Source organism: Sinocyclocheilus rhinocerous, unplaced genomic scaffold, assembly GCF_001515625.1.
Source record: "Sinocyclocheilus rhinocerous isolate Xijiao unplaced genomic scaffold, SAMN03320098_v1.1 scaffold3186, whole genome shotgun sequence".
NCBI lineage: Eukaryota > Metazoa > Chordata > Actinopteri > Cypriniformes > Cyprinidae > Sinocyclocheilus > Sinocyclocheilus rhinocerous.
The window spans coordinates 247,045-261,964 of NW_015642065.1; the positions used below are offsets into that span (position 1 = coordinate 247,045).

Consider the following 14,920-nt stretch of genomic DNA (forward strand, 5'->3'; position numbering starts at 1 on the left):
GCTGCTTCAACAGTAACTGCGGTTACTGAAACCACGCCTTCTTTCTTTTCGTGCACATTTGGGCGGCATTATGCTAATATTTCCACATAGTGAGGTAGATATGTGGGGCGTGTTAGAACGAGCCGTTTTAGGGGGGCGTGGCAGAGTCTTAACTTTGATAAAGAATATCTCTTTGGTTTTGAGACTTTAGTCTTTGCAACTTCAGGGATCTTATCTATGCACAATCAGCTTGTAACACTCCAAAGAGAAAGGAAAACTTGAAATCGCATCATATGACCCCTTTAAGATAAATATAATAAGACTTAAAGAGACAGGTCACCCAAAAATGAAAATTCGGTCATCATTTACTCACCCTCAAGTGGTTCCAAACCTGTACGAGTTTCTTTCTTCTGTTGAACACAAAAATATTAAGCAAAAAATGAGCACAGAATATTTGAAATTTTGGTAACCAGACAGTTGACGGTAGTCATTGACTTCCATAGTATGGGAAAAATATACTATGGAAGTCAATGGCTCAGCAGAAGAAGGAAACTCATAGTTTTGGAACAACTTGAGATTCAGCAGAGGATTTGGGCGAATGCATCTTTAATATCTTTAATATTATGTTCATTTTTCCTTCTTCATTGGCAAATTGTGCAAGGATAAATTTAGTTAAAAATGTTGAAAAAGCTGTGCCAGTAGCTTAAGAAAAGTCAACTTAATTTAAGATATATTCTCTGAAAACAAACCCTACATTTTCAGAAATCTGATTAAGTGTATTTATGTAAAATAATTGTTATTTTCTTATTTGCTGTGTTTAAAATGAGTTCTTCATAACATATCAGCAATATCTGCCCTGGACTCTAGATATCAACAACAGCATTAAAACCCCATATTGGTGACACTATTAGTAAATACTATTTCAGCATGAATGTCATCTAAATAAGTTCAGATAGTCTTATTTAAGTCTGGACATTCTGCTGTCTGTGACATCCTTACCTGGTTAACATTTGGTGTGTGTGTGTGTGTGTGTGTGTGTGTGTGTGGTTCTAGTCAGTCATCTGTATGGCTTTGGTTTGGTGGATGCCGAGGCCATGGTGGTGGAAGCCAAGAAGTGGAGAAACGTTCCTCCTCAGCACACCTGCAGCAAAACCTCTGACCGCAGAACCCGGTGAGGAGAAACTCACTTCAGCTTTCACACGGACAAATATAACTCGCTTCTACTTTACTCAAATACTTTGAAAGAAATTAATACTTATATCCATCAAGGATGCATTAAATTAATCAAAAGTGACATTAACAACATTTATAATGTTCCAAAAAAAAAAGTATCTTGTTTTCCAGTACAAATGTTGAAATACCCATAAACCAACATAAAATTACTTGAAGTTTTTATCAACTGTTTATTTATAAGGCACAACTGTTTTCAACATCGATACTGAAGACTGGAGTAATGATGCTGAAAATTCAACTTTGCGTCACAGGAATAAATTACATTTTAAAACATATTTAAATAGAAAACAGTTATTTTCATAAAACCTTCAAGGTCCAAGTAAGGAAAGGTCCAGAAACCCAAATGGACGATCCATCGCAAATGCTGCATTAAACCTGCATTTAAAACAAAAGACTCCATGTTATGAAACCGTATATATGCTATCATACCACCCATCACAGTTACTGTCTCATCTCATTCGTTTAAAACACCTTTAATAATGTGGAAAACATCCCCAATCTACTGATCCGTTTCCAGACGCCCATCCTCACATGTGACCCTATTGAATCTGGACGTCTCTGCAACAAATCCTGCTTTTTCATTTCCAGCAATGTCTGATTCTGATGGGAATAATTGGAGGCATTTATTTCCATCAGCAGGGCAGGGGTGGGAACTGGAGCATGTCTAAGCGTTATTAGCTCATCATCGGGTCTCGAGAGGGATGGCGTGTCGTGCGCTGCTTTGAAGAGCGACGTACAATCAGCAGACGTGTCGAGATGAATCACTTGCGCATTCAGTACAACACTTCAATTCTCAATTCAAATCCCCTCGATATAACCTCTAAGAGCTCTGAATTACTGAGATATTGTGGCAAACTACTAGGCTTTATGACAAAGTGTCCATATTTCCAGGAGTATCTCAATTTGTCTGCTGTGCCGCGGTGCTGTTGGATATTGAGCAGACACTTCCTGCATACAAAGGAAGTAGGAGATGTTGCAAAACATTCTTCATTTTTGTTTGATCCAGCACAGTTTGTATGACAGTTTAGAGGAGTAACTAACTAAAAGTAGTGACACTGTATATTAGCATTTTTTGAAAGGGGTCGTGAACTGAGAAATTAAAATTCCCTTGATCTTTTGACATATAAGAGGTCATTGTACTATAAAAACATCCTGTAAGTTTCAGAACTCAAAACTTTCTTGTTAGTCTAAAAACAGCTTATATTGAAGTCAATCTGCCAAAACGACGGGTTGTGGAATGTGCCACTTTATGACGTAATAATGAGGCTAAACCCCGCCTCCACAGAATAAGATCAACGCCTGCTTCTACATCACTGCCTGTTTAGCCCCGCCCACCGATTCTACAGCACTGCCTGTTTAGCCCCGCCCACCAATTCACACATGTAGTGTAAATACCGAGAGAGGCAAACGCAGGTCTATGCAGAAACCAAACGATAAAGATGCTCCGAAGACAACAAGACGCTGTGGAAAATCATGTGGCTGTGACAGCGCTGTGGCTGTCAATCATCAGAATCAGAATCAGAATCAGAATGAGCTTTATTGCCAGGTATGTTTACACATACGAGGAATTTGTTTTAGTGACAGAAGCTCCACAGTGCAACAGAATGACAGTGACAAGACAGGACACAGATAATAAAAAGAATAATATACAAATATACAAAATAGACAATGTACAAAAAAGCAAAAACACAATATATAATATAGACAATATAGACAATTTTGTATGTAAATGTATTGTTTGTATGGATGTATTGATTTCTTTTTTAGGTGAAGGTGGTCTCTCCTCTCTCATTAGGTCATAGATCTCTCTTATCATTACTCTGCCCTCTCCCCTCATTGTGAATAACAGTTGAGTATAAAAGCTTTGGTGCACCTCCTCACTGGACCTGGCAACGCTCCTGAAGTCCAGAGCTCATACAATTATAAGACACCATCCCCCAGCACTGTGGAGAATCAACAACTGGCAGACGATCTGAACGAGTTTTATTGCAGGTTTGAAAAAACACCATTCACACCTCCTGCAACCCCCCTCTCCCCCACTTCAGCACTCCAGATCAGTGAAGATGATGTGCGTCAGGTCTTCAGAAAGAAGAAGAGAAGAAAAGGCAAAGGCAAAATCATACACAACTGTTAGCCAATCATAGCAGTGGGCGTTTACTTCTGAGTCTACAATCCGCCACGCCTATTCAAACAGAGCGTTCTGATGAGGAGGGTTAAAACAGGACAGAAAACAACCTATTACTGCTAAATTATGATGTTTTTTTATCTAAAAATCTTGATAACATTATAAGTGGACCTCAGAGAACAGTACAAAATAATAAAAAGGCAGTTCATGACCCCTTTAAATAGTATCAGTTTTGTTTATGTACTATTTATGTAGTATTTTAGTATATTTTTAATTAGCATTTATTTTTATATTTTACCTTCTCATTTTAATTTGTTTGTTTTAATAATTGTATGTACTTTTATAATTTTTATTAATATAATTTTTATTTATATAGCTTTAATTTAGTTTTATTTCCGTTTTAATTTTAGCAATTAAACTAATTTTATTTCACTGAGCTACCAAGACAAAATGTCTAAATGAAGTTTTTTTTCTTTACTATTTATGTATTTTTTATTTATATACTGTTATAGTATTTATTAATATTTTGAATGATTTTTTTTATATTTTCAGTTTTCAATTTAATTTTTGTTTTATTTTAGTAATTTTATGTGTTTTTGTCATTTCAATTAGTATTTCTATCTAGGCTTTAATTATTATTATTATTTTAGTTTTAGTTTTAATAATTGTAATACTTGTTTTATTTCAGTTAGTTGCCAAGGTGAAATTTCTAATTTTTGATTTTTGTTCTAATTTTTGTTCTGTCATTTTAAGTTCAAGTTTTTCTTCTAATATTTATATTTTATTTTATTTTAGCTTCATTTCAGCCAGTGGAAATGTGTTTTAATCGTTTTAGTGAACAAAAACATTTTCATTTCAGTAGTTGTTTTTTATTTCAAGAATTTATAATGTTTATAAATTATTATTTCTTTAATTCTTTTTTATTTCAGTTTTAGTTTTAGTAATGTTAATACGTCAGTATTTCAGTTAGTTGCTATGTACTGCATTTTGCACATTAGTGAGCTTGAGCATTAGTTTTTTTGTTTTTGTTTGCATGAACCTTTTTCGTCTCTCTGGGTCTTGGATGGTTGCATTCTGTCATGCAAACACAACCGTGCCACATTGACACAACACCATCACCTTGTCAGCACAGAACCGGCACACATCACAGCCGAGCGGCATTGTGTCGCTCACACGGACCCTGGAATGTTTGGCACCGCTTCCTGCAGCATTGTTCCGAAATGGAGTTTGAATGAGCGACTATTCTGTGTGGCTTAATTTGAACTGTGATATCTCATGCTGGCACGTCCAACTACTGATTTATATTGAAAGGGATTTTCTCTCCTTTCATATCTGGCCTCAGAGGATGTGCTGTCACTGCATTGAAAGGCAGATTATGGTGGTGATCTGTTGAAGGGCATGATGAAACACTGTGACCTTAATGCTTTATACTGTTTTGTTTTAGTACAGTTTTAGAGACAATATAAAGCTGCCTTTTTTTCTGATGTAAACAGATGTCAACCTGAAATGGTTATCAGGAGTGATTCATCCTTATCAGCATTCAAACTTGATTATTCATGATATGTAATTTAAATAACATCACATTTATATCCAAATGGTAATGAATTTGCACAGAGTTTGACATCAAAGTCTTCAGTCTTCAGCGTCACATAATTCTTCAAAAATCATTCTTATATGCTGATTTGCTGAAACCGTGATACATGAAATTTTTCAGGATTCTTGATGAATATAAAATGGAAAAAAAAAACAGCATTAATTTGAAATAGAAATATTTTGTAACATTATAAATGTCTTAGTGATTTGGATATAATGCAACATTTACAATAAAGTTAGATTTTTTGCCCTTTGTATTAAAAAGTTTGGGCACTTCTAGTGTTTATGATAGTAATTGGATAGTTTTATCATAACTGTGCCATTCTGGACAGATGAATTAAAAAAAATCATTTATTTTATTTGTTTTCAACTCAAATTTTGATAAAACAGTCTACACTGAAAACTAAATACTATGTAAAGCAGCGCAATATGAAAACACTGCTATTAATCATCAGAACATACTGGATGCTGAATATACTGCTGTATAGATCAGCATTTCACTGAACTTTGCAGTGGTTATCAGTGCATAAATCATGTGCATTAATTTAAACTTGCATTCATGCTAGGGCTGTAACTGTTGCATATGTGCTCATTTTGATGTGCGTCTTTAATGTATTGTGTCGATGGCATCATCTGTCCTCCATCAAGGATGCAGCATGACTGGATTTCTCTTCCTCTGTGTCCGAGTTCACATAATTTGCAATGTGTGTTGAAAGAAATCGATCATCAAACTGAAGCAGCAGCTATTGATCGTCTCTCAACCTCGTGTCTTGAGCCGGCTGATGGGATTAAAGACCTGTCAGTGCATCTCTCAATAAACTCTTTAGACACATGTCAAGAATTTGGACATTTGTCAAGAATTGCCCTGGGTTAGACAGGTAATTGTTTTTAACCGCTGGTTGATGCTCGAAGTGTTTAAAGTTCTGGGCTGATACCAGAAAGCTTTGGGTTGAATCTTGCAGGAGGCGATGAATTGCTGTGTATGAATGCATCTGCTATTTTACTCGTCCTAATGCTTGAGGAAGAACAACAGAAACTTTACATTTTAGTCTCAGTTCCACAAAACTGTCAACATTATTGATGGTCGATTTTTACCCTAAGTGTTGAACATTGGTGCTTGACATCATACTGGTTTTGAACGAAATGAGACTAAAAGTCAAAATTGTCATATTTACTCAAAGCAGTAGTTCATCCAGATGAGTTTGTTTTTCCATGGGAAGTGAATGGGTGCCGTCAGAATGAGAGTCCAAATAGCTGATCAACACATCATATAATCCACACCACTCAGTTCATCAATTAACATCTTGTGAACTGAAAAGCTGCGTGTTTGTAAGAAACAAACCCACCATTAATGTGTTTTAATATTAAAGCATCGATTCTGGCCAAAATATTCCATAATACTTCCTCCAGTGAAAAATTCCATCTACCGTTGTTGTCTTACATCAAAATCCCCCTACATATTTGTTTTGGCTTGTAAATGATGCCTGATCTGTGCATATTTCTCTCCTGATTCAGACGAGACGACTTTTTCACTGGAGGAAGCAATATTATTGATTATGAACTCATGTTTTATCCAAAGTTAAAAACGTCTTGATGGATTTGTTTCTTACAAACTCACAAGACGTTAACTGATGGACTGGAGTGGTGTGGATTACTTGTGTATTATTGTGATGTTTTTATCAGCTGTTTGGACTCTCATTCTGACGGCACCCATTCACTGCAGAGCATCCATTGCTGAGCAAGTGATACAATGCTGCATTTCTCTAAATCTGTTACAATAAAGAAACAAACTCATCTACATCTTGGATGGCATGAAGGTGAGTAAATGTTCAGCAAATATTCATTTCTGGGTGAACTATTCCTTTAAGTTAACTATTCCTTTAAGAATCTCAAATTTAAAGTATAATGCGTTTACCAGAATGCACTTGTGCTGAAGACCATTAAACATAGGCTGGATGACTGTATAACTGGAAAAAGCATTTAAAATAGTCTCAGTTTGAATGGTAGGAAGAAGTTTGGTTGGCACAGATATTTGGGTTAGACTAGGGCAGGGTTTCTCAAATCTTGCCCTGGGGGTCCAATGCGCTGCAGAGTTTAGCTCCAACCCTGATCAAACTCACCTACCTGTGATTTTCTGATGATCCTGAAGACATTGATTAGCATGCTCAGGTGTGTTTGATTAGGGTTAGAGCTAAACTCTGCAGGAAAGTGGATCTCGTGGGCCAGATTTGAGGATCCCTGGACTAGGGTGACCAGATGATAAAAAACCAGGACAGGTCAGAGATGTTCTCTTGAGTAGTGCACAATACAAATGAGACCTGGTGCAATTTCCATTACTGTTTTAATACACAGATTTCTAAAAGTGAGCATGCTGTAGAAAGTTTAAATTGATATGAATCTGTCAGATGGCAGCCAGTGAAATACTAGCATGTATTTCATGAACACAAATGCCGTCATGTGCATAATTACTCACATGCACTGCAGATGTTTCCTTACCTCTCCAGATTCAGAGGAAGCAGCAGATGTATTACCAACTGTTCTGTGAACAGGTCAGAAACTACAGCCCACCCACTCTTGTTAACTTCAAAGAAGCAGTTCACTTCGAAATTCAAACTGTGATCATTTACTCTCGCTCATGTCTTTCCAAATCCAAATGGATTTTTTTTTTACTTTTTATTTTTTGTGTGAAAAAGAAAAAAATATATATATATTTTTATATTTTTAGTTAGCTTTTATTTTTATGTTTTCAGTTTTCATTTTATTTTAGTTTGGTTTTATTAATTTTTATTATGCACTTGTCATTGTTATTAATTTATTGATTTATTAATTTATATTTATTTCAGTTTTACTTTTAGTCATTTTAATAGTTTGTCTATTTTTGTAATGCATTTTTTTTTTGTTTGGTGTCAAGGTAACAGTTATAATTTTTGTTTCAGGTTTTAATTCTTTAAATTTAATTTTATTCCAACTTCATTTAAATTAATGAAAACAATTGTTTTAATAGTTGTAGTTTAGTTAACAATTACAACTGTGTAACTTTAATTAAATATATTTTTAACACTGAAATTTTTTAAATTTATTGTCATTGTTATTTTTATTTAAAATATTTCTGTTTAGCTTTAATTTGTATATTTCAGATGTACTTTTAGAATTGTACTCCAACTTGAATTTATTTTATTTCAGTTAGTTGTTAGCTTTAATTTATAGCTATTACAAATGTAGCTATAGCAATTTTAAAATTAAGTTTCAGTTAGTTTCCAATTTTCCTTTTTTAAAAAAGATTTTATCTATTGTTTATATTTCATTTTATTCCAGCTTTATTTCAAATAACAACAATAAAATAATAATTAATACTTTTAGTTAACAATTATAACGCTGTACAGCATGGCTTAAAATTAAATAGATTTTTAAACCTTTAAATGTCAAACTGTATTGGAGAAGTAAAAGGTTAATTCAGGTTAGAAATATACTTTATGTTTTGGAATAGAAACAGCACAAATCACAGCAAAGCAAATGCAGCCAAACTAAAACTGAGGCTAATCATGAAGACAAACGCGGTTCTGACTGTATGCAACGTCATCAGGGCACGGAATGAGGCTTGTAAATTCAGGACATCTGGTCACACTAGTGTAGATACAATAGAAGAACATGTTGTTGTAGCAAGTTAATCTCTCACTGCCGGCTAAACAGGCTCTCCAACAAGAGCTGTTTTTGCGGTTTGCTCTTTGTTTTGGGGTTTGATCGATGAACTTGATAAAGCAATTTATTTATGGAAAAGCATGAATTGTTAGTTGATAGTCAGTATGGATTTAGGTCGAACAGATCCACATCCATGGCATTAATGGAGTTAATTGAAAATATTACTAGTACTATAGATAATAAGAACTATGCAGTGGGAGTATTTATAGATTTGAAAAAAGCTTTTGATACAATTGATCACCGTTTATTAATCAATAAATTGGAAAATATGGTATCAGAGGGGTTGTACTTGATTGGATGAAAAGTTACATAAGTAACAGACTTCAATTCGTACAAATTGGGGAACATAGATCAGAGTGTTTAGATATCACATGTGGAGTCCCACAGGGGTCGATTTTGGGTCCAAATGTATTTTTATTGTATATAAATGACATATGTAGGGTGACAAATCTCTTAAAATTTGTGATTTTTGCTGATGATACTAATATTTTCTGTGCTGGGGAAAATCTGCAGCAGCTTTTGGAGGTGGTCACAGCAGAAATGAATAAGATAAAAATGTGGTTTGACAGCTGCCTAGAAATATACAACAATTATTCACAGATAGACATGGGTGTTATAATTTGAGAGGGGCTTTAAATATGAGACAGCAAAATGCACAGACAAAACTCAAAAGTTTGTGTATTTCGATTTGTGGGGTGATATCGTGGAATAGCTTAAACGGATATATCAAAGAAAGTGTTCATATGTTGCAATTTAAAAGAAGGTATAAAAGATTTATTTTTGATAAATACAGAAGTGGTGGGTGAGAGTGAGAATTTCAACATTGTTGTTAATGCTGTTTGATTTTGTTTCTGTTTGTCTTCTTTATCTTAATAGATAGATAAAGTAGGACGTAATTTGGACTAGTATTTTTGTATTATTTTTTTGTATTATTCAAAATGGTATGTCTGATTTATTATGGCTGATTGTTATTTGGTATTGGTAATTACTGAGGGTAGGATTTAATAAGCCTAGGGCTTCTACCTACCCTTTTTTTTATTTCGAACAGGTTGAATATATGTTAAAAAAAAAAAATTATATTTGTTGATTTTTGTTTTTGTTTATTGGTACTTATTTGTATATTTATTATGTGTTTTTTCCTTTTGTATTTTTAATAGTTCGAAATAAAAAAAATAAATTGAAAAAAAAAAAAGCAATGGAGAATAAATGAGAAGTCCACCCGATCTAAACCGTGTTTGTGTTGTAAAGATGTCAGTCGTTTTGTTTGTGGCCATTCCTCGGAGAACACTGTCCTGTCCAACACACATTTTTATCTTCCCCGCATCTATCCTATAAAATCTGGTTATCAAATTAATCAAATGCACAATATCCAATTCTTTTATTGCGGTTAGTGATCTTAAAATGTGACTTACTGCAATAAAATGTTGAGCATCATATATGCTGCAAACAGTAAGCATTATTTTAGTATTGTTTATGCAGTGTTATAATATTTATTAATATTTTAAATTAGCTTTTATTTTTATATTTTCATTTTAATTTAATTTAAGTTTTAGCAATTTCATTCTGTGCTTTCGTCTTTACATATTTCTATTTAGCTTTATATTTATTTCCGTTTTAGTTTTTTAAATTGTATTACTTCAATTCAATTTATTTTATTTCAGTTACTTCCCAAAGAAACATTTCAAAATTTTGTTTGTTTCTATTTCATATTTCATTTTATTCCAGATTTATTTCAATTAACAAACCATTTTTAATAGTTTTAGTTAACAAATACAACACTTTACAGAATTTACATAATGAAATATATTTTTAAAATGGGAAAATATTAAAATATATTTTAAAATAATTTTTTTGTAAATGCAAATGTCTTAATTTTTTTATACATGTTTACAGTAAAAGAAAATTTCAGCTTCAGTTTAAAGTAAAGCACTCTCCTGTCCAACATGCATTTTTAGCTTCCCCAAAACTATCCCCTAATATCAGGTTATTAAAGTAATCGAATACACAATATCCATTGTTTTATTGCATTTAGTGCTTTAAAATGTGACTTACTGCAGTAAAATGTTGAAAACTGTATATCATTTTCCTAATGTTGCTCCTTACTGTCCTTTGATTTTGTTTATCAGAAAACTGGACAAGCAGCCTCATAACATTGAATATTGAATGTGATGGAAGGGAACGATGAGGTGGAGGGGTTTTTGCATTCAGATTCATTGTTTTGTTTGCTGATGGAGGAGCAGACTGAGAATCCAGTCTCCTGTCACGCCATCCAAACACCACGAGTCTGTGTTTGGTGTTGGCTGTGTGCATGACTGCTACGGCCACTGATATTGATCAGAGATTAGGTTTTATTTATAGCGCCTCGCGCTCGGATGGCTATTGAGAGGGAGTTAGCCTGCGCTTCCAATCTCATTAGCTTGGCTGCCATCTATCGATTTACAATCTCATTCCTTTGGCTCTATGAAGTGAAAAATGTAATGGCTGAATGCCATAAACAGTTGTCCATGATTAGATGCATTGCTTGCACTTTTCTCAGTGAGACGGAAGAGCTGTCAAAATCCTCCCCTGCACAAACATCTCCCACTGCGCGTCTGCTTTTGTGATAACAGACGTGACAGCCTAATGGGGCTTCCCGCGTTCAGAGAGCATTTATTAACGGCCACCGGTCGCCCCGAGTGCTGCTCTCTCACCCCGGCCATTCAGCGCTGAGAGTCGCATTGTGGAGTCAATGGAGCGTCATCTGTATAACGCCTGCGAATTGCCAGGAAAGACATTTGCCTTGAATTATGGGGAGGGATGCTGTGGTCGGGACCTCCCTTCAGCTCATTTATTCAACATGCACGCTGCCAGAGCCAAACGCAGGTCAGATTTACCATCTCGCAGACGCCTCGTTTGGTGGCTGGAGAAGAAAGCGCGCAGATGTAATGTGCAAAATAAAATACTGCCCAAGCCTGTTCAGAAAAGTTCAGAAACGGCGGCTTTGCAAAGCTCTCATTAGTGGTGTGATTGTGGACGGAGCTCAAGTAAGGCAGATCTGTATGGTTAAAGGTCTATGAATCATATAACATATATATGGTTCTGTTGTTTATTTGTGTGTTGTTGATAAAATAGAGCCACGCCCCTTTTATTCTCATTGAATATCTTGTTTCACTCTGAAATACTTTAAATGGATAACCAAAAATGATCAATTCTGTCATTTACTCACCCTCATGTCATTCCAAATCACATTAGTTAGAAACAGTTCATTTAATCGCTTTAGTTTGTTTGTAATGTTTTACGCTTCAGTTGGTTAATTTAGCATCTATTATTGAGGAGGTTCAGATTCTTTTGAGAGATCATCACTGTGAATAACAAGCAGTTACTAGTGATGCAGCGTAACACATGACTTTGTGTTGTCTTATCGCCTTATTTTCATTATTCTCTCTGAAGCGTTGACCTCTGTTTCTTCTGTCTTCCAGATTGTTTGATAACTCCAACGAGGGCTTCAGGAACTGGGAGTTCATGACGGTTCATTGCTGGGGGGAGAGAGCGGAGGGCACGTGGACGCTGGAGATTTCAGACTCGCCGTCTCAGCTGCGTAACCCTGAGGTGTTGGGTAAGGAACGGAGGAATGAGGTTCAGACCAGCATCAGGCTCAATATGCTTCCAGTGTAGACAGCCTAACATCAATGTGCTGCAGTGCCAATCATGTCCAGTCTAGACATAATATAAACATCTGACTTAAATATCTGACTGTATTCCCAAATTCAGAGCCTAATTATATTCAATATAAAGCTCAATATGAAGCTGAATTTGATTGTCCCTTCAATACTACTTTGCTTTCACACTGTATTATGTTGTTTTGCACAATTCTGCACATGTGAAATGCTCTCACCATTCCCTACTTATAAAACTAGTATTTTTTTATTTTATTTTAATATTTTTTATATATTTATTTATTTTAATTTTTTTAATTTTATTTCATTGTTATAATTTTATTTTGTGCTTTTTAATATTACAGTATATTTCATTTTATTATTTAAATTTTATTTATTTTTATTATGCATTTAATTTTTATATTTTTATTTTTATTTAATTTAATTTTATTATTTGACTGTTTCGGAAATCGCTTTGACTCTCAGTACTACATGTAGTAATTGTAGCTTTACTTTTTACATCATGTTTTGCAAAAAAGGAACCAATAAAACGTATAACATATTACACTTGCTGTGTTCTTAAAACCTATAAGCTAATTTTCTTACTTCACAGGCAGCTGAGTTCTATGTCCGCATCCTAATCGAAATGAATTCTCATAAGCAGACCTAGATGGACATTTTCCCACATTTTCTACACTGATTTCTTTTTTTTTAGCTTAACTAAACTCTGAATCGGTTTAGTGTTACAGATAGTGAATGGCGGTATGTCCAAAATCACAGTATGAGGTTTTGTTTTTTGCCCTGTAGGATTGCTATAGTTGACTAAAACTAAAACCATAAAAAATATATATATAAAAAAAACATGTTCATTATTTGAAATAAAAAAAATAAATAAAATAAAATAAAATTACATTACATTACATTTGAAATGTGAACTTGCCAAGGAAACTTTTCATATTTTCATTTAGTTTAACTTGATGTTATTTAAATTAATTAAAACTAAAACTGAAATAAAAATTAAATAAAAATATAGACGTGTTTAAAATGACAAAAAAACTAATTCAAAATATTAATAAAAACTATAATAGTACCTTAATTATAATAGCACTGCTGTCCTCTTGCCCATTAAAAGTATCTAAACTTACTTTAATAAATGTACTTAAACAAAATTGTGTAAGATATTATGAGATATTAATGAGGGAGTTTTTTTTTCTTAGTTTTTTCCCTGCAGGGTTATTATAGTATTATAGTGTACTGAAACTAAATCCATAAAATACATGTTCATTATTTCAAATAAAATAAACTTTAACTGAATCAAAATAAAATATTAGAAATGTAGTTTAACTTTAACTTGAAAACTGAAATAATAATAAACAACTATGTAGACGTATTAAAAAAAACATATAAAATTACAAAATTACGCAAAAAAAATTTAATTAAAATGAAAATATAAAAATAAAAACTTGTTCAAAATATTAAAAGTGTTAAAAAACTGAGTATCTCAATGATATTAAAATAACAATGTTGTCCTATTTCTCATTAAAAAATATCTGAACTTTAATAAATGTATGTATTTATATATATGTATATTATATTATATATTTATAAAAACTTGATTATAAAACGGATTGTTCTGGTCCTTGATTCTGATTGGCTGAGCTGCGTTCGACGCTGTTGTAAATTACTCTACAAACATACCCCTTTGTTTACGTTTGCCTGTTGCTCGGCAACCACATAAGTATACTTAAAATGGTGTAAAATATTAGATATAATGTATCTTATATTGTATACAGTATATTGAGTATAGTAAAGTCTGTTTTGCTTTCCTCATCGTCGAACAGATTTATGCTTCAACTTCTCTTCACGTGTGTCTCTTGTCCTCCTCACAGGACGTGTGTTAGTCACTGTCCTCTGGGTTATTTCGAGGACGGAGAGGCCCGCAGATGTCGCCGCTGTCACCGAGGCTGTGAGAAGTGTGTGACTCGCAGGCCGAACGGGTGCCGCTCCTGCCGGAGAGGGCTTTACTTCGACTCGAAGGAGAGCACCTGTGTGGAGACCTGTCCCGTCGGCTACTTCCACGACGACGGTGAGTCCAACGAAGATGAGACGTCCACTGATGCATTATTGAGCTGAAGTTTCTATATCACCATATGCAGCTAGTCAGTACCGTCGCAAGGGCTGTGCCAAGTGTGCGACCGCACAGGGCCTCGCGCCTCTAGAGGGCCTCGCTCCTGGCCTGCATTTTATGTCGTTTATGTCTAATTTTTATTACTGTTTTTCCACCCATTTTGTCCTTTAAAAGACTAAAATAGTCATAGCTGATAGACAGTATAAGACTCGGTGTATAAGAATGAGTAAAGCTGTTTGTTGTTAGGATGACAAAAAGTTTTAAAAGATAAACTTTTAGGCTGGTCTGCCTGAGTGGTCCAACAGCGCTCGTCAATGTCAAAATGATCGAGATAGCCAATCAAATCAAAGAAGGCGGGTCTTACTGTCACAACGCAGCGACAGTTCGTGGAAAGATGTAAGGAGTAGCCTACTGTATCTGTATTAGAAAACTGTTTTACGATACAAATGTTCAGCGACCGACAGTAATAGACTATCTAGTGATGCAAACTACTCAACTTTTTTATGAATTTTCGCCGTTTCGATTGAA

At 34.3% G+C, this 14,920-nt stretch overlaps 1 protein-coding gene across 1 annotated transcript in view; it reads left to right on the plus strand.

Moving 5' to 3' along the window:
* LOC107755631 (proprotein convertase subtilisin/kexin type 6-like) overlaps window positions 1-14,920 on the plus strand; it is a 32,971-nt gene that overhangs the window by 1,117 nt on the left and 16,934 nt on the right. The window contains exons 2-5 of the mRNA XM_016572521.1: window positions 1,033-1,150; window positions 4,470-4,570; window positions 12,081-12,261; window positions 14,154-14,350. Coding sequence (XP_016428007.1) covers window positions 1,033-1,150; window positions 4,470-4,570; window positions 12,081-12,261; window positions 14,154-14,350 — 597 coding nt within the window. The remainder of the gene's footprint in view (window positions 1-1,032; window positions 1,151-4,469; window positions 4,571-12,080; window positions 12,262-14,153; window positions 14,351-14,920) is intronic.